This window comes from Centrocercus urophasianus, unplaced genomic scaffold (genome assembly GCF_019232065.1).
Source record: "Centrocercus urophasianus isolate 14NV4802_14NV808 unplaced genomic scaffold, USGS_Curo_1.0 seq_11, whole genome shotgun sequence".
Lineage (NCBI taxonomy): Eukaryota > Metazoa > Chordata > Aves > Galliformes > Phasianidae > Centrocercus > Centrocercus urophasianus.
This window is the reverse complement of record NW_024884253.1, coordinates 40,176,324-40,197,128: the sequence shown is the minus strand read 5'-3', so window position 1 is coordinate 40,197,128 and position 20,805 is coordinate 40,176,324. Positions and strand designations below refer to the sequence as shown.

The 20,805-nt window shown below is 40.1% G+C and overlaps 1 protein-coding gene across 9 annotated transcripts in view; it reads left to right on the top strand.

Annotated features, from left to right (window-relative positions):
* DTNA (dystrobrevin alpha) overlaps positions 1-20,805 on the top strand; it is a 174,309-nt gene that overhangs the window by 63,964 nt on the left and 89,540 nt on the right. For all 9 annotated transcript variants that reach the window (XM_042838690.1, XM_042838685.1, XM_042838636.1 and 6 more), the window contains exons 2-3: positions 11,426-11,493; positions 20,309-20,389. In XM_042838690.1, the coding sequence (XP_042694624.1) occupies positions 11,426-11,493; positions 20,309-20,389 (149 nt within the window). The remainder of the gene's footprint in view (positions 1-11,425; positions 11,494-20,308; positions 20,390-20,805) is intronic.

The window sequence follows — 20,805 nt, the reverse complement described above, 5'->3', positions numbered from 1 at the left end:
ATGGCACTCGAGGCGCACTTGTTCTTATTTTTAAGTATCATTAAGCAGCTTAGTTTAAATCTGCTTAAACTACTTCCAGTTAGATGCCTCTGTACCAGTGTATCTGCTGCATCTTTCAGCAGGGTTCTCTTTGGAGGTGGTTTTGTCAAGGTGGTGATGAGAGACTTCAGACTGGCATGGAGCTCTCGTCAGTCTCAGTTTCTGTTCTTTGAAGTAAACAGGTTGATGTCTGATGTGCGTTGGGGCATTGCACCAAGAAGCTGGCAGCCTCATTGGAGGTTGTGAGTGGTGCTTCAGGAGGTGGAAGGGCTCTGTAGCTACTTGCTAGTCTGAAGTGCACCAAACTAGTGTGCTTCTTGCTTGTCACAGTCAGTTCAAATACATTTTTTGGTCAATGTTCAAGCCTAGATAAATTATCTCTCTCCCTGAGGGTTCATGCCATCCTCATGCTCTTGTGGCCTAATTTGTAAATCCCTGATGGTAGACAAAATACCCCAGCGAGTCTTGCTGAGGAGAAACAGGTACAAATGATCAATACCTGTTACTTTACTGTTAGTATTTCTGTAATGTTATACCTACACAGAACCATGATATTTCACGTAAAAAATTAACTTGCATTTAGCATTTAGCATTGGAATATCTCTCTCCAAAATGCATCATGTCTTGCAAGTTGCTGGAGGCGCTAGCATCCTCCACACTGCTGCAAGCAGCCTTCTTTTCACATGATCATCCCTTCTCTTTCCTTCATCATCTGTGAGCCTATCTGATAGTTGATGGCCACCCAATTTTGGTCACCAGTCTGCAAAATACCTACGTAAGTGTATTGGGTCTTGGAAATCACACTTTTAGAGCTAGAAGCTCAGTGACTGGGATTGCACCACTGGGTGTTCTTTGAGCCAGTTCAGCTAGTGTGTTTAAATCCCTCTTCTGAATGTGACTGTGACCTAAGAACAGGGATGGGGAAGTCCAGTGCGGCTGTTGAATAACTTCTAGTTGTACTGATATTAGTCTGAGGAAGTTTCATCTTTTGTTAAGCGTGACAGAAGCATGTACAGATCTGAATTGTTGTGTGACAGTATCTTGACAATTTTGACACCTCCACTAACCTGTAGTTAGTGTTTCAAAATTAAGTTTTCCACAAAGGCCATTGCATTTTGTGCATCCCTTGCTATGTTTGCATAGGAGTGTGTTTTGACTGCCCTTACATTAGCATTCTTAAGAAGCTATCTACTTGGTTTACATGAACAAAAGTCTCTTTAACAGCTGTTGGGGGATTTCAAAACACACAAGGAATCCCTGCAAATGTATCTGCCAGCCTGGTGAGCTGTTCTTCTTCCACGTTGCTGTTCTCCCCTTTGCTTTCTTCGCATTCTCATTCTCCCCTTGCCATATGAGAGGTAATTTCAGGACACTGAAATTTCTCCAGATGAATGTCTGCTTACAAGTCTATTTCTACCACCTGAAAAGTTTACTCCGCATTGGAGGGGTGTTTATAACCTAAATACTCCTTCACAATACAACTAATATTTTTTTGTTAAAAATGTTCCTCTTCAAGCATATTTTGTATATACAGCAGTAACTCAAGTTTAGCATGGTCCAAACAGTGTTACTGCGTGTATCTAAGAAAGACCAGGATCTGTGAATCATCCAAAGCAGGATATTTCTGCTTATCCATTTACAGGCATCACCAGCCATTAGCTTTGCAACCCATATTTCAAACATTAGATGTGTGTTCTGGCTTAATGTCTAAGATTATTTGCTACATAATTATATTGTATTTCATTTTCTTCTGTACACTGTTGTAATGATGATATTGCCTAATAAAATAATGTCAGATTTTAATTAGGTTAAAAATAATTTGGTGTACTGGGTTTTTTATTTGAGAAAATAAACTAGCTAGTAGTGCATATCAGACTAGCCATTTTTTAGTTTGTGTTTGTTCAGGTTTCGTTTCATCCTTAACCTGTTGAGATAAGAGGGGGTTGGTTTTTGTTGTCTTTCTTTCTTATGTAAGTTATCCTTCATCACCTTATATCTATTTTTTCATTGTGAGGATGGAAGTTGCCATAATATTAAATACATTTATTATTTATTTAATGGTTAGTTTCGCAGAAATTTCTGCTTTGAATAAATAGCTGCACCTTATTAATCACTGAAGTGAGTTATCCAGCCTAACAAGAAAGGATCTGATAATACTGCATGAGAGTAGTTCAGCAACCTAAGGCCTAAATTTGCTGGGAGGCAAAGGCAGAATATATTTGTGTCAAAGGCAGTTTTGTAACAGAAAAGCTTATGTTAGCCTTCTGTGGTGGGATACTTGAGGAATAACCACTGATGTATAAACTGACATAAAATGTAGGTCTTTTCCACAGCTCACTTTTATATGTGTCCTGAATAGCATCTCAACATACACCCAGATAATGGAGAGGATGAAAGAGGAAAAGATTTCTATGGGTTTGATCCTCTTCTCTTTAATTCTTTAATTCCTTGTGCTTTCCAAGTGACCTCAGTACTCTGTAAACTTCTATGTGCTATGTGGAGGTATGTTCTTTGTTAGATACCTCTCTGCATGTGAATAAAGACAGTCATGTATTGAAAGTTATTTTGACTCCTCGACGTGCCATTTCCAAATACATCTTTTTCTGTTAGATGTTTACTGAGAACAAAATAGAAAAATCTTTGAGTCTAGTTCAGCAGTCCATTCCTTTTCACTTAATACTCAGTCACCACAATGGAGTTCAAGCATATCCTTTATGTCTAATGTGTGTATGAAGGGTTTGCTGAATAAGAACGTATTAAAGACAGCTTTTGTTGAGCTCAAGTCTGTCTGTGTTTGCCTTTCCTTTGTGTTCACTCTTACGAAGCAACAGAAATGTTTGTATCTGACTATGATTTCTGATCACCTATCTTTTAACAAATTTAGATGTCTTATTGTTTGGGTTGGTTTTTTTTCTGCCATTTTTTCTCTTAACACTTGGTACTACCAGGCTACCTGTTATGTTTCTTCTGGATATAACTAGATTGTATTGGTGTACTGCTTATGAGATTATTCATGAGTATGCAGGCCGGTACAGAATAACAATGTACAAATGCTGATTTCAGGCATTGTCTTTGTATAGTGAGTATTTTAGCTGAGGATCTTGAGGACTGAACTGTTGTAGCTAAGGCTGCCAAATGAAATAATTGTGATGGCAGTTGTGTTCCACCACAAACTTACAACTTCTAAGGCTGTAAGACTTAGAGTTGCATCCTTAAATGTGGTCTGGTATTTGAAAGCAGAATTAAAAGCAACCAGATGGTGTCTCCTTTAAAAGAGCTTGAGCTACGATAATGGTGAAGTTGTGCTACTTTTACCCAAGTCATCAGACCACTCACAGAAAGGATACATTGAGATAAAAAGGAGAAAATCTCACATCTTTATTCTCTGACAATAGCTAATTGCTAACATACCTTCTTCAGATATTGATCTGATCAGATCCTAGGATAATCTACTTGCATTAAAGATCTGGTTTCTCTCTGCATGAGTCATAAAGATGCAGTAATCAAAGCTTTTATTTTGCTTAGAAGGCATACTTTTTCCAAATATATTCATAAATTCAATAATTGCCATCCTACTGACAGTCTGCTATTCTAGCAACTGCTATTAATACTTAAGACAAATTAACAGCTACCACTATGAAAAAATATATGTGAAGAGTTTCATCAGTGCCTCATTAGTCTTTCGTTTGTAATTTGTTTTCCACTTTTCCCTGAATTAGGTCTTCTTAGCAACTTGGATTTCCATGGGAATGACTTTAAAGAATCTTTCTTAGCTGAGTTTTTGAGGTAGAATTGAGAATACGTCTTCAGGAATCTATTTTTTACAAATGTTTTGGAAAAATAGAAAGTAGAAAAAGTCCAGAGGGGCCTATTTCATGCATAAAGATGAAGAAGTTTAAGTTTGTGGTTCTCAGTTGAATACTGAAAACTCTTCTTAGCTGATGGGGTTGTTTCGTCTTCTCTAAATCAATGGCCATTCAGTTAATAGTTTGGATGCTGAAACTATTGATCAGGTGCGGTGACAAAAAACAGCAGCTTCTCTCTTTACTAATTTGACTACTCAACAATACATTCAGTGAAAGATTTTCACAATGTGCACAGTGAGGCTTAATAACTTCAGTTGCCTAGGAATGTATCTTCACCCACAGCTAATATTTGGTTTATTTAGATGGTTTTTTTTGTAATTCTACCTACTGTTCTTCAGCAAATAATCATCAAATCCCTATTTGCAAGAACTGACAACTTGTCTTATTAAAATTGGCAGAAGCCAGGAAATGCTTCCCAACACAATCACTGACAGCTTACTCAAATGAATTTGAGTTTAATTATGCCAGCACAAGAAGAAGTGAAAAGAAATCTTTGACTAAGAAGGAGTTTAATTATATCTGACATCCTGTAGCCTCCTTTGTGCCTCTACAATGGCAAATGAAAAGAACTGAGAGGAGACCATCGCAGCAAAGTATTGGTGTATCAATTACATACTTTCTGTGATAAAAATCCTGATAGCTTTTTATCCCCTGACTTTCATGAAGGTTCTCCCTACAAGCTATTCTTTGTCTAAGCAAATGAAAGAAGTAGAATTGCAAACTTGAGTTTTCAGAGGTAATCAATACAATATCGATCCTGTTTTTCAGAAAAAATAGTAAAGAAAAAATAAAAGCCAAACAAATGTTGAATGAAAAACTACATTTTGGGTGAAATCCAGGTCCCTGAGGAGGGCATGGCAGAGCTCCACTAACAGATTAACACATCAGACAGGCAGATTTGGCATTGCGTATTGTCAATTTCTGTGTCTGAGTTCTGAGAGTTTGTTCTTTTTCTGAAATGCATTTTTAGTGTAATAAAAAAAGAAGTGGCTGTTAGCAGAAGTTATTCCTAACAACCCCTCAGCTGTACAAAGGCTCCGAAACGTTATGAAGTATAAAGAAAATCAATATCCGCTTAACTTGTTTTAAAATATTTAATGAACTTGGACTAAGTATAATTTGAAGATAGCATTTGAATAGAACTTTGAAGAGCTGTATTTAAATCTGCACCATTTAGCTGATATCAATCTTGCTCTTTATCAGAATTGTTTATCAGAAGTTATGTCAATGGAGCACTGGAGAAAAAGATTTTGGAGCTGAACAAAATGATTTTATTGGATTGCTTTATACTCTCAGAGGGTGAAGATACATTTGAAGCACTGAACGTTGGTTTTCCTGCAGTGCTTCAGCCAACAGAGTAGTTTCTTAGAGTGCCAAGAAGGCTGACTCTAAAAGCACGTGATTGCAAAATTACATCTGAGCACCTTGTGTGTGACAGCCTCAAGGACTGCCTTGTTTGAATGTCTTTCCTGTTTCAAGTGGTAAGGGTCTCTTCTGTTGAGAGAAGTCCCTCTCTGAGTTTTGAGGGGAAAAGCTGGAATCTACACTCTACAGGCACCCATAGAAAGGTTTTTGGATATATTTTGTCCTAATTAATAACTTTTTGAATTCTTAAACTTGACAATGTCTAGTGCACATGGAAAATGACTGGTGGCTGATTTGTTCCCTCATTGTCATTGTCAGTCATGACATTCTCTGTTACGGTTCTCATTCTGTACAGTGTTACATATGAAATTCAAATGCTTTGTCTCTCATGTTTTCTACCTCCATACTGTCCCTTTCACCTTATACTGTCAAATTTCATCAGAGTTTGTTTTTCAGACCTTGCAAATAAGATCTGGGTAACACTCAAGACTTCCCTGGATACTGAGCATTCCAAAAATGGATTGCAGTAGGTGACTTATTGGGCATTTTTGGCAGTTTCCTCCTAAGAATGTGAAGCTCCTGAAGGGGAACTGATGAAAAAATCGGTGGAAAATTCTTAAAAATGAACAGCACATTTTACTGAAGGAATAAATCAGGAGAGATTTTTTTTATACAGTATTAAAATTGCAAAAATATGACAAAAATAAAAGAAGATGGAGAATTGCAGAGACTCATGCAGAATGTAAGCCTAGCAACAGCTTACATTTTGTCTCCTTCAATGTAAAAATCTCATCTAGATAAAAATACAAACAAGCACGGTAAGTGCAATGCAATTATACCTAGCCTCAGGAAAGAGCACTGAACAATTTTATTATAGTGCCAAAGATTAATCCTGGAATGTAAAGCTTCAAGAGTCCTATTACAGACCTGCTTCATTAAAAAAAAAAAAATGTGGAACAAGACGTTTGTAAGGCACCAATAAATCCATTAAGTGACAGAGGACTCTGAAATGGCCTTTGATGATTTCAGTTATTAAAATTGCTGAGGTTGCTGAAGTTGGTGACTGCAAATACACTTTTAGCTGGCGTCCCTTTTAACCCTCTGTTCTCTGGTCCAAATTCTCCTTGAAATAAGCACCTATCACTCTGCTCTAGTTAAACGGGCAACCCCCAGCTAACTGGACTGAATCTGGAGAAGGTGGGAGAAAAGAACTGTAGGTTTAAAATCTGTTCTTTCAGGTTGCTGTGATCCCAGAGTGAATAGTGCTTCAAACCCACGTATTGTCTAGAGTTCTTTCACTACTTTATCAGATCACTGTAAGCTGGACCTTAGCAGGCTCTTTCATTTCCATAAACTGGGATTTCTGGAGCTGAAAATGCCTAAAAAGGAGCAACAGCACTTTGATAAAACTGGCCCAAGCAGTGACAGAAAGAAGCCTGTGCTACTGAAAAGGAATGCTATTGTCTAGTCAAACCTGTCTTTATATTTTGACCAACAGTGTAGAAAATAGCATCTGATTTGTCAGCAGCATGAAGAAAGGCCATTGAGAAACCTGCAGTTCTCTCCTAATCCTCATCCTAATTCCTCCAACTCCCAAAGATACCTAAGCAAATTTTGAGATTGAAGTATTTTGACATTTCATGTTAGATTAAGAAGTAGCTCTTTAGATCAGGGGATTTCCATGCCAGGGAAATACATGCTGCTCAGATGCTTGAGCCCTGTTGATATTCTCTACCAAATGAAGTTATTCTTTCCGGAGGTGATCTCGGGACACTCACTGTTGATTTTACCAAGATTCTGGATCAAAACATACAACTATAAGTTATATCCCAAAGTGTTCCCAACCAGAAGTAGACAAGACTCAGGCAGACAGAAATGTTCGTTTTTTTTTTTTTCTTTTGTGCCAGCTGCAATGGAAGGAACAACTTTCATCCAGTCTACAAGGCAGGAATGTCACTGATCTGGGTTTGGAGCTCTTGTGTCAAGGTTGTAAAAACGCGCAGCTGCGTCACAGCCATCACATAGGAGTTTATAAATTTTCCATGCCACAATTAATCAATTTCAGTGTATGAAATTTCCTCGCTGGCACACTTCCTGACTCCCTGTGGCGCTTCATCTGTCACTGATAAACAACACAGGGATTTGTCAAAGTGTTAATGGGGGTGGCTTTTCTCAGAGTCATCAAACTGTGCACGTATGTGAGTGTCACGTTAGGAGTTTCTTACAGTCTCTTCCTGAATTTATGGAGCTCTCAAGAAGAGAGCTCCTTTTCCAGTTAGACAGGCAGTTAGCTCCTTTTGGGTTTTGGAGCAAATGGTTTAGTGCTAGCAGGTGTTGCTTTTGCCAAGTTCAAGAAGCTGGTAATATACTAATTGATGACTTAAAACAGAATTTAATAAAAAGCTATTTATCCTAGAAATACTAAAGCCAAAAAAACACTTATGTGAGACAGAGGTTGCTATATTACTCATAAATCAAAGTGGCGGAAAGGAAAGGAAAGAAAAGTAAGGCATGAAGTTCTCACCTTATTTTCTCACCTTATGTATGTATGGTATTTTCTCTTAGATTTTATAAACAAATAAAATATACTAAAAAATAGACCAGCTATGCTTCTGATGCATAACAAGCATGAAGATTAAATTGTCATTGAAACAGCTCAAATTGGGCTAAGCCATTTGTTTATTGATTGTTTTCCCTCCAACTCTACTGACATCATAACGGCATTCAGCTCAAAGCGCCAGTGGAAGTGAAACATTCATGGTATCCTTTTCAGTAACTGGAAACCTTATGCTTAATTATTTCTGCTCTAGAATGCCTGTAATGGTTGAAGCCTTAATACCTTGCTAATCAGTACCTCACTAATTAGTCCATGACAAGAATTTTAATTAGATGCACAGTAGGTGTTCTCCCTGTGTACAGAAGAGCTTTTTCCCAGGGAGAAAAGAGAAGGAAAAAAGATAGTGGAAGGCATCAAGGGAAAACAAATATGTCTCTTCTACTGAGAGAAGATTGTACAAGAATTAATATTTGTAAAAATTTATTCTGTTTTGTTAAATATGTTAAACTTCATTTTGTGATTTGTAGAACATAAGATACCTCTTTTTTTGTGAATTGGCATTTGTTTTAAGCCAGACAAGAAATATGGAATGTGACAACAGTCAGTTATGCTCATGGCCAGCTCCAAGGACTGAGCTCAGAGCATCCTCAAGTACAAGTTTCTGTAATCTGAGTTAAAGAGCTGAGCTGCATATCTGTGAGCTGGAACAAGGTGAAAGGGTAAAAAGAAGATGTGCAGCACTCATCACCAGTGGTGTTAGTTGAGCCTTGGCTTGGACACATTCTGGAATTCCTATCAGAAGAAACCCAAAGATAATAGTATTGATCACCATCATCTGTATTTGGTTGGCTGGTTAGTTCTATCAGAGAAAGATGCAAGAGAGGGACAGAAGATACTTCTGATAATACTGCCGGTGCTAATGTTCTCGTTGGCTTAATGGTATATATGCCACTGGAGAGAATTTTAGGAGTATTTTGGATGAAGGCTATTCAGAAATCTGCAAAAAAAGCTACTGCAGTGAGAGTCTTACAAAGTTACTTGTATATATATATACATGTAACTCAGCCTTCCAGGGAGAGGCCCTTGTCAAGTCTCGTAGTCTCCATATACTGCCGTTTTCACAGCTGTGAATAAAGTGTTTCAGTAGATATGGGACATTCTGAAAAATGATGACCATGTCCAAAGAACCCTTCATATAAAGAGATATAACCACCAGTGAAATAAAAATAAGGATGGACTGCACAAAAGAGAAAACTAGTTGATGATTTTTACCCCACTGTATAAGGATACTTGGGCAAAAGGCTTCCTGGAGGAACACGAGATCTTGCTTTAGAATTAGCATTATTTGAAAAATGCATTTTTCATTTGGTTTTGATTGGGAAAATTCTTTCACGCGGTGAATACAGTCACAGGTAAGCCATGCTCAATGAATGCTCTGTCTGTATGTAAAAGCTGTGACTAAAGAATGCTTTTATCTACAAGGAATTGTAAGGAAAGCATGAATAAAGTAGCACCCTTTTTGTTTTCAATAAACACTGAAGCAAGTCAGAGGCTGGAATGTTTGCAAATCCAGTGATTATTAGATGGACTGTATTGAACATTTCTGGAAAGAAATGCCAAATTAATCAATGGAGAAGAATCTGTGTTATCCATAAGTATAAATTGTATCAAGAAACTGAAAAAGGTGATGTAATTGTTGTGCCAAAATGAAAATAACCCAGGCTTGGTCAGTTAATATGAACAGTGTGTATATTGTTGGTAGAATAACTCTGAATATAGTAAAAGTCAAAGAAAAAAGATGATGCTCTGTGAACCATTCTACAAATAATAAATGTTAATGTAAAATTGTATTTGCTCTGAAGTGTTCGCTCAGCTGTCCTGTCTGACTAAAAAATGTTATTTTTTAAATTGCCTTTATTAACTCACCTGTTGTAGGAGATATAGTAATTTCCCAAAGCAAAATTGTTTGCTACAGTAAGTTCAATTAGAAAGAGAAAGGTGTGGGGAACTCGAGCGGGGATTAGTGGGATTACATGATTTTTCATATTTTATGGGAGATGTAAAGCTGGTCCAGGTACAAACAATCTTGTTACTTAGAATGTAGAATGGGTATCTTAAGGCTTACCTCATTTTGCAGATTGCTGTGAGCCTTCCTTGACGCCTCCCAGCCAGCAAGACACAAACTAGCTCCAGATCAGAGGCTGTGTGCCCACTTCAATAAGGCATCATACTGAAGGCTTTTATCTTTAGAGAAAGGCAGGATATATTAGTTCCTCAACTTAATGCCATGGTACACACATCTGTATCTCTCATAGCCAAATCAGAGCATGAGTGAACTTGAATATACCTATAAACATTGTACAGCCATGCCCTTTGTCCACTTTGTAATGAGACTGCTACTCACATCACAAAATGTCCACCATAAACAGCACTTTAGTGGAACCTTTATCAATACTCTCAGACTTGAATAGGCTATTGGGAAAAGGCAGCTGTAATGTACCAGCACTTCATTTGAGCAGTGCATTATGGAGAGAAAAAAAATAATAATCAGAAATCTCTTATGTGACTGCTTTCCTTTCTCCAAGAAATAAAAGGAAACTAGTCTTCCGCCCAGAGTCCTCTGGTAGGCAGATAGTAGACTTCGCAATTAATACTTTTATCCTTCCTATTAAATACATGTGTGGGTTTGCTATTGAAAACAGCAGAGTATTTTGGATTCTATTCCTCCACATAGTATCTCCTTTTCATCCCACATGGCCCAATGTTATTTGACATGATCTAGTTGAAATAAGGATGTCGATTAAAATGTGGGTCAGAGCCTGAACCAGGTTTGTTTTGCTAGAGTAATTATCCATAGGAAGTGGTGAAGCTGACACAGATTCCATTTTTTTAAGTGATTCTAAAGATGTTTATTCTGGAAGCTTTTGTCTTTTACAGTTTGAATGCCAGCTGTGAGGGAAGCCGTAGTTTTTTTCTATTCTCTATCCAGCAGTAGTGTTCTTAGTAATATTCTGAAGACTGCAGGACAAAATATTCTTACTTCTGAGCCTTTTTCTGGAACTCATTTAATCAGAAACATGCTGTCCTGAGTTTGAATGAATATTTGGAGTGTATTTGCTTGAGTAAATAGAGGTGTTGTGGAGTGTGGATTTTGTTGTGTGATTTTTTTTTCTTTCTTCCACCCAGAACTGGCTAGAAAAGCATTTTCTAAGCTGCAAACTAATTTCTGAATCTTTTATGATTTCTTCTCTCTTATATAATTTAAACTGAAGATTCCTTATTTAAGAAAACCTAAACTGAATTTCAGAGCTTGTGTTATGTAAGTCAGTTAGTTACATCAAGCGGAAAAACTGAACATTGCCTTTGGGAGATAGAGAGGGGGAAAACAAATGCTTGAAAGCTGAGTCTTGGGAATGGAGGGCAATTTTGGGACCAGCTTTCCCCCAAACCATGCCACAAAGAGGCTGGCAAAAGGCACTGAATATATGTGGAGCACCAGTCATCCACAAAGGTTCTCCGGGATCGATTATGGATATTTAAATGTGAATGTTCTGTCTGGGAATAGTACTTAGACTTTTCACATGATTTTGTCTTCCAGAATGATTGAAGATTGCGGGAAAAGAGGAAATACCATGGCAGAAAGAAGGCAGCTGTTTGCAGAAATGCGTAAGTACTTCCTAGAAATTTCACTGTATTAGACCAAGCCACTTGCATTGCAATGTCAGTAAAATTTATGTAAGCTTTCCATCTCAAGTAACTGATACCTTTGTTTCACAAACAGTTTAATATTGTGAAAACAAAACTACAGGGAAATGGGCTGATTTAACCAAATATCAGGAGAAATGAATTTCCTATACTGGCTTTTGTATTTTTTCTACACTACATGATATTACTTAAATTAATGCCTTCTTGAGACAAATATGCTGAAATACACAGGTAGCAGTGAAAGGGGACTGGGGGGGGGCAAATGTTTCCAAAAGCAGACCGGTGCCCAGCCAGTCTCTGAAGAGTGCCCACCTTGGAAGACAAAACTCCTCATCCTCTTCTTCTACCCCGACTTTTTATTGCTGAGCATGATGCTGTATGGTACTGACTACCCCTCTGGTTATTACAGATCAGCCATCCTGACTGTATCCCCTCCCAGCTTCTTGCTTACTCCAAGCCAACTTTCTGCAGGGGCACAGTGGGAAAGAAAGAGCACCTTGATGTTCTGCTCAGCAGTAACTAAGAAACACTGATGTATTGTTGACGCTGTTCTCGCCAAAAATAAAAATACAGCACTGTGCAGGCTGCTATGAAAGCTAACTCCATCCCAGCCAAACCCAGTACAATCACTATGTTTTACTCCGTATCACTTGCATCATGCTCCTGTCTTATATGATCTACCATTCTCCCAGCCCTTTAGCACATAGGCAGTTACAATTCCTTTAGTCTAAGAGCCATTCCCATCAATTGTCCATAAGATACCCATTCAAATGTCCGTAGAGGTGTTTTCAGTTAATTTTAACCATAACTTGAGCACCATCTGTTGTGGTGGTCACTAAGGATAGGATAGGTGGTGAGTTGTGTTGTGTGCAGAAACTGGCTTAGATTGGATCAGTACTGAACATGCCCAGTTCCTTACAAGGCTCATCATCCGCTGTTTTAGATGATACCTGCTGTAGTATTTTGACATAGAAGGATAGCATACAACAGCGACATATAGTTTGGACATAATTATGATGTTTAGAACTCAAATCATGGGTTATTTCCCCCCAAGGTTAAAGCTCCTTAGGGTACATACTGGGTTTCACCATCTTCACACATTACCCACCAAGTTTGCCTGGGTCCTCTGGTGAAAGCAATCCCACAAATATATTTACCTTCTCCCAAGGAAAGAGCAACCCATGCCATCTTTCCCAGCCAGTTCTCTACATCACTGTGGAGAATGTACTGTGGGGACCTTATCTCTTCCATAGTATGTAGGGATAAGAAGGAAGAAATGCTCTTGGTACTCAACTTGAATCATTGATCCTCTTGGGACAGTGCTTCCTCAGCTGAGATGCAGCCCCATAGGGTGAATGAGGAAGAGAGATTCTCTTTGAATCCATGAAGTTGGAAGGACAGTCTTTGTGTGGTTGCTGCCTTGAAGTCTGTTTGAGCAGCCAGTTGTCACGAAAGTATAGGCGTATAACTCTGGTGTGTTGCATACCAGCCTCCACCACATGGGTTGTGTGCATTGTACAGCATCTGGATCTTTGGTGTCCTGTTGTCCAGATTGCTATAGACTCTGTTCACCACTGCTAATTCCCTCAGATATTTTCCTCAGCAGTGGTCCACTGCCCATGGTAGTTTACTTTGTTTTTGAGAGCAATCACCTTCATGCTTGACATGAGCTGCCTCCAGAGGCTGCGGACATCTGGCCCTTTTCTGACTATTTTGTGGGTTAGGTGGTCCCTAGAGAGGGATCCCAGCTGATGAGCTTCCCTGCCCTCCAGTTCCAGACCACTGGCACCACTGGCCCAGCATTTGAGCAGCCAGCTGCTCTCCTGGATCATGGCCACAAGCATCTCGCATATCCCACAGCTTATTCAGGGATGAGGTGGTTTTTGCCTCTTCTGTGATGTTTCTCTTCCCTTCCATGTCCTTACATCTGTCCCACTGAGGAGCAGGCTGCTTGCCATGGTTTTCCCTCCTGCTTCCCTCCATGCTACTAATGGGGAACCTCTTTGTCTCTCACCAACAGTCAAGAGTTGAGTCTCTGGTTTAGCCACAATGTCTGTTTGTTCTCAGGTCTGTAGATCCTTCCAGTGTCCATCTGTGTGCCCTCAGATCCAGATCTCACCCCACCAGGGGCTCTATATAGAGCATCTTTGTAGACATAAAAGGCCACAGCATAATGCTAGAAGCTGCTGTCAGGAAGGACAAGGCATCTTTGTTGCAAGTGATGCACCACAGTGCAGAAGACTAAGAAAGGAAAAAAAGAGAACCTAGATGGTGTGCAACCAATAGCTAAAACACTGGTATGTTATCAACACTGTTTGAGTCACAAGTCAAAAATACAGTGCTCCGCACACTGCTCTAAAGAAAGTCAGCTCTCTCCTAGCCAGACCCAGTACAGGGTTTCATGTACCTCAGGTACCACTTCAGTATATTTTTTTTAATGTCTAGTTAAGCTTTGTGTTCCCTGCAGAACTGTGTGTCATGGATGTGTTGTTCTAACAACGCTCCTGCTATTCTCTTGCCAGTCCCCTCTTACTTCTCTTACAATCCACCATTTCACAGGGAATTCGTATCATGTATGAAGTTTGAGACTGGCACCTTCTTGCTAGATCTACCAACGTTTTGTTTGTTTGATGGTTAAGATTCCTATTATTTGCCCCTTGAAATATAGAAATATAGAAAATGGATTTTTGTGAATATTTATTCCTCAAAATATTTGATCAAGTTAGCACAAGGAGCTGGTTGCCCTTTCTGTCCTGTGTATCAAGACTTTGGTTCTCTGAATTTAAAGGCAAGGCCTTAATGAAAAAAAAATCATTAATGTGTCCAGAGCAGCTGTGCACTCTGAAAGGCCAGGGCTATCCTGGTGAATCAAATGTGGTCAGTACTGTTCTCCAGGGATCAGCTCAGGTGCACTGAATGGTGTATGTCTGCAATACTGAGCTCTGCAAAATAAGGACTTTTCATTCAGCTCGCCTGTTAAGAACAGGCTTGGCCCATTCCACTGTATCCATTAGCTTTGATTGTAGAATCATAAAATTGTTAAGGTTGGAAAGATCAATAAGATCACCTATCCAACCATCAGCCTATGCCTGTTAGCACTCTAGACCACGTCACTCAGTGCGACATCACCCTTTTCTTGAACACCTCCAGAGATAGAGATTCCACCACCTCCCTGGGTAGCCTGTTCCAATACCTCACCACTCCTTCTGAGAATAAATTTTTCCAAATATTCACCCTAACCCTCTCCTGGTGAAACTTTAGGCCATTATCTCTTGTTCTGTCACAGTTATGTGGGAGAAGAGGCTGACCACCACCTCACCACAATCTCCTTTCAGGTCATTGTCTCCCCTGAGCCTCCTCCAAATTGAGCAATCCCACTTCCCTCAGCCACTCACCGTAAGACTTGTGTTCCAGACACTTCACCAGCTTTGTTGCCTTTCTTTGGACACACTGTAGGGCCTTAATGTCTTTTTTGTAGTAAGGGGCCCAGAACTGAACAGAGTGCTTGAAGTGTGGCCTCACCAGTGCCAAGTAGGAAGGGACAATCACCTCCCTGGTCCTGCTGGCTGCAGTATTTCTGGTACAAGACAGGATGCCATTGGCCTTCTTGGCTACCTGGACGCACTGATGGCTCATGTTCAGCTGGCTGCTAATTGACACCCCCATATCCTTTTTCCTCCCTGCAGCTTTCCAGCCACTCTGCTCCAAGCTATAGCAATGCATGAGGTTTTGTAACCAAAATACAGGATCCAGCTGTACTTTTTAGCTCCCTACTATGGGCAAGGACACCTCCCTCTACACCAGGTTGCTCATAGCCCTATCCAGCCTGGTTTTGAACATCCCCTGGGAGGAAGCATCCACAGTCTCCCTGGACAACCTGTTTTAGAGCCTCAACACCCTCACAATAGAATTTCTTCCTAATATCCAGTCAAAATCTACCTTCTTCAAGTTTGTAGCTGTAGGATAACTGTTGAGTCATGGCCTGAACCACTGACTGAGCACCCGGGGGAAAGGACCCAGTCAGCCCTGGGAGCACAGGTGAAGGCAATTCTCCTGTGTGACTGGAAGGGGCAGAGCCTGGCTACACCTCTCTTAAACCCCACTTAAAGGCTGACCCCTACTAGGAAGGTTCTCTTTCTGGGTGTCTCTCCTTTGTGGAGTTTTTCCCTCTGAGCCTAGATGTTTGGTGAGCAGTCCTTTTATGTTTCTAACACTTTTCTGTTGCATCAGTCTCTCAGTCATTGCACCTCTTCTATCACCCTTCTATTGTGTTGATCTTTCTGATTGTTATAGTAGCCATTTCCCCTCATGTTGTTGCTACTTGCCCTCATAAAAAATCCCTCCCTAGCTTTACTGTAGGCCTTGTTCAAGTACTGGAAGGCTGCTAGGAGATTCCCTTGGAGCCTTCTCTTTACTAGAAGAGCTCTCTTAACCTGATTGTATGGGGAGGTGCTCTGGCTTATCTACAGTAGTTGAGCTTGTATCAGCTCAAGTCAATGGCAAAGCTTCCATCAACTTGAGTCAATTTGACGTGGTCATGAACTCCTAAACCAGGAGATAATTCTCTACAAACTTCCAGTGAGGGTTTGTGGTTTATTTCCATGAGGTTGAAGGCTTTATTGTTTTGAGGCAATGTTTCTAAAATATGCAGTGAGCGCTGGGAGGACAAGGAGGGATTATTTTCCATGTAATACACAAATACTCATTGGTTACTACTTTTTTTCCTCACACTTCAGTGTGTTAACATGTTACTTATCTACTTTTTGTGTCAGGTGTTCCTCCCTTTTCCCATTTGCCTGATATGGGAGCCATTAGATTGTGGCCCAAACCAGTGATTGAGCACCTGGTGAAGGGATATAGCCAGCCCTGGGAACACAGGTAGAAACAGGTCAGTTCACCTGTGGCACTGGACCCTGTGTGTCCACCCCTCACTAGCCCCATGGAAAAGGTCTCTAGCCTTTAGGAAAAGCTCCTTTAGGAGTTTTCTGTGTTCTCTGATCTTTGGAAAGGGGAGGGTAAGTTATTCCTTTTATTACTATTTATTACTAAATTGTGACGAGTACCTTTCTTGGGTGATGTGAAAGTGATTAAAGGCAATTATATCTGCTGTCTCCTATCATTACAGCCTGCCTCTCTTTCTTTTTTTCTAACATGTACTTCCAGAGAAGCAGGTTTCAACTAGAGTAAAAGATAGAGGGGAAAACACTAATTTCTAGTGATAAACTAAATATGTTATAGGTGAAGAAATGTCCACATTCAGAAAATGCCCAGTTTTGCATGTTGAGAGTACCTTCAATTCTAGCATTAGTATGAAGGGTGTGCTTCAGTACAACAGCAGATTGTCCTGCTGTTGTTGCATTTAAGTTTCTTCAGCTGTGTGCAGGCCCACACAATCCATGTTTAAGTGTAAATATGTACTTAATGCGCCCTACGTGTCCTTGATGATACAAAGTTTCTGAAAACTGCAAAAAAAAAAAACCAAAACAACGTAAAAAACCATGCATTTCTGGTTAAAATTTAAACTCTACAATTTTAGAGGAAGAAAACAAATGATATAGAGGACTTTGCTAATGTTTTTGTTTCTAGTGGTAATACTGGCAAGTCTGTGGTTAAAATTCCATGGTATATTTAGAAAGTGGATTGTGCTCAAGATTACACAAGATAGTAACAAAAGAAATTCTTCTATTCATTTCTTTTTAAGTAGGAAACTTGCTCTTAACAAGGAGGAACTTACCTCACTTCAAATCTGGGGTGGTCTGTGCTTTTCCCTGTGTTGAGAGTTTAGTTTGACTTTACTTCGCAAGAGGCATTTTTCTGGTTCCAAATTACAAACATTTGTGAATTAGTATCATACTCTGTAGAGTCTGAGTCTGGATTGTCTTATCTCACAAAATGCACCAGTGGATGTCAAATCAATAGGCTACCCTTAGTCTAACCTGACATGCTCATATGTATCCAGACGGTTCTGATGGGGAGTTCATAATGAACATAGTTGTTGTGCTGCCAGCACATATTATCTACTGTGGAAAAAGCAACCAAAGCTTGCAGTGCATCTCTTTTTCTTTTTTCTTTTTTTTTTTTCTTTTTGTGAACAGTCAAGAGTATTACATAGAGAGGAACATTCAAAAGAAGCAGTGAAACAATGCTAGTAGTTGAAGAGAATGGGAAGCCACTGGCAGTCCTTGTAGGCAAGTTAGAAATTCAGTCTCATTTGCCACACATCTTTCCACTTTTGAGCACTATCCATGTAAGAGAAGCAATATTTTACAGAAGTGATTTGACAAACAGGTTTCAGGCTATGGTAAAATGTGAATTGTGTCAGAATTAGATAGTGTGTTCCAAGAATTTATCAACAAAAATACATAGTCAGAAAGTAATTGTGTGCAAATAGTAGGGGGAAAAAAGCAACATTACTGCCTACAAAATTGCTTTATTGTTGGTACTGCAACCTAGAAAGTACTATAAGCCAGAGTCTCACTTTGCTTTGAAAAGGTGCTAGGTTCTTTAAAAGAGTGTAGGTGGATGGTGACAATATGGCTATATGTACAACAAATAATGTCATGATGAATCTTAAAGAAAACATTTGGAAAACACATAAAAGCTGGATAGGGCCATCTCTAAATTGGGATATGGATATGAAGGGTGGACTGTTTGATGGACAAGAAATTGGTTAGAAGGCTGTATGCAGAGTTTTGTGTTGAATAGCACTATGTCCAGGTGGAGGCCGGTGATGAGGTGTATCCCCTGGGGGTTTGTCTTGGGACCAGTGCTCTTCAGCATCTTCATTGATGATAGGTTGCACCCTTAGCAAGTTTGCCAGTGCCACCAAGCTGAGTGGTGCAGGTGACACGTTAGAGGGAAGGGATACCATCCAAGAAGACCTCGACAAACTAAAATGGTGGGTCCATGTGAACCTTCTGAGGTTCAATGTTGCGAAGTGCAAGGTTTTGCACTTGGGTCAGAGTAATTCCAGATGCATATGTGGACTGAGAGGAGAAGAAGAACTTGAGAGTAGCCCTGTGGAGGACCTGGGGGTTCTGGTGGATGAAGAACTGGACATGAGTAAGTAGTGTGCTCTTGCAGCCTGAAATGCCAGTGTTGTCCTGGGCTCTATCAGAAGAGGGGTGGTTAGAAGGGAGAGGGAGGTGATTGTCCCCTTCTTCTCTGCCCTCATGAGGCTCCATCTGGAGTATTGTGTCCAGGTCTGGGGCCCCCAATACAGGAAAATGTGGAGCTGTTGGATAGAGTCCAGAGGAGGGCCACAAAGATGATCAGAGAGCGGGATCACCTCCCATGCAAAGACAGGCTGAGTGAGCTGGGCTTGTTCAGCCTGGAGAAGAGACAGCTGCGGGGTGACCTCGCTGCAGCCTTGCAGTATTTAAAATGGGATTATGAACAGGAGAGGAATCAACTTTTTACAAGAGTGGACAGTGATAGGACAAAGGAAAATGGTTTTAAGCTCAAGGATGGAAGGTTTAGATTGGATGTCAGGGGGAAGTTCTTCATGGAAAGGGCAGTGAGATGCTGGAACAGACTGCCCGGAGTGGGTGTGGATGCTCCTTCCCTGGTGGTTTTCAAGACCAGTTTGGATGGGGCCTGGGGCAGCCTGGTCTATTACCACACCTGAAAGTTGGTTGCCCCTTCTGTGGCAGGGGGGTTGGAAGCCTGGGACCCTTGGGTTCCTTTCCAACCCAAACTATTCTATGATTCTGTGATATTTCACTCCACTTTTCTTACAGCCCAAGTGTATCTTGTATAGATATGTTTTGTGTGGACAGTCCCTTAAGGAGCTCTGTTTTAGGTTGGTACCTTTCCTGCCTAGGAGGCTGCTCAGCTGAACAGGATAGTTCTTACTCTTTTATTCTAGGGCCAAAATATCATGAAAAAGAAAATGTGCAAAGATTCAATTGAACATTTCCTTGAAATGTGTAATGGAATTAATAATCAGCCTTTTATTTAATAGGCCATGCTGTAGCTGTGCAACAATACTTCTTGGGTAAGACATACCAGCCAAGGAGAAACATTTAATTAATGACCTACTCATCTACTTTCTGAGATTCTTTGAAAATGTTATGAATGATACACAGCAGCAAGATGCCTAAAGGCACTGTGTCACATCCTGCCCCCGTTTTGGTCCCTTTGTGTTGCTTTTGTGTGTGGAATAGCTATCAGTCAGCTTCTACCTGTATCTCCTGGATAACTGCTCTGGAAATCTTGCTGAATCTTTAAGTTGTAACAGCCTGGACCATACAGTGTGTGAGCCAGAGAGCTGACTATTTGAGCTCTCCGTTGCAGAGAACGAGCATCTATGAATTGGAGGATGCCTCACCTTGCAGTATTTTTGCTCCCTTCTGCGGATTGCTGTCAGTCTATTACTTAGGGCATAATACTGTTTCTAATTTGGTTTGCTGGCAAGATGTTATTGTGATCTGGCATGTCAGCCAAAATTTTTTTGTTAAGTATTAAAATCAGATGAAGGTTTTCATTGTGTTGGAGCCTGGCCGTTGTCATTTAGCCTGCAGCTTGACCAGGTTGTTCTTCAAAGTGACAGACACAATGGGCTGACTACTTCTTGCCTTCCCTCACAAAAGTTTTTTAATGCTGTAGCTCCTACCTCTTCTTGCCCACCCCTCACTACTCTCCCTTCAAACGAGATAGCCTTGAAAATAATTTATGACTCAACTGCTGTGTTCTTTGTGTTCTCTGCTTTCCCTGTTATGAAAGATGCACGTAGGTCATATTCCATACAAATGTTGCTGTTATTCTCTTCCACTAGGGGCTCAAGATCTGGATCGCATTCGTTTGTCCACCTACCGAACAGCATGTAAACTTAGATTTGTTCAGAAAAAATGCAACTGTAAGTATGTCAGCTTTCCTATACTATTGATAGTATATTTCCATTACATTACAGTTTGTCTTTCAGATCAGTCCCAAAAGGGGTTGTTGGATCTGGCATGGCAAAAGGCACCAGTCAGAGCACCTGGGAAGATTTCAAATACTGACCTGTTCATATAAGGAGCTTGTCTCTCACGTGCCCATGATTCAGTCATAGAAGCACTGGTTTTCATGCAGGCTGCAGCTTTAATTAATATGAATGCTAACTGTGTTCTCCAGTTTTCTTTTAAGTAATACTTGGGGGTTTCAGCAGTCATGCAAATTGTTATAGTAACTCTGTGATGGAGTAAAGGTGATTCTGTTACTTGTCTGGGGTGCAGCAAAGTATGTGCAGTATTACTCAGCTCTGTTTTTTCCAGAACTTCTAATTCCCAAGAA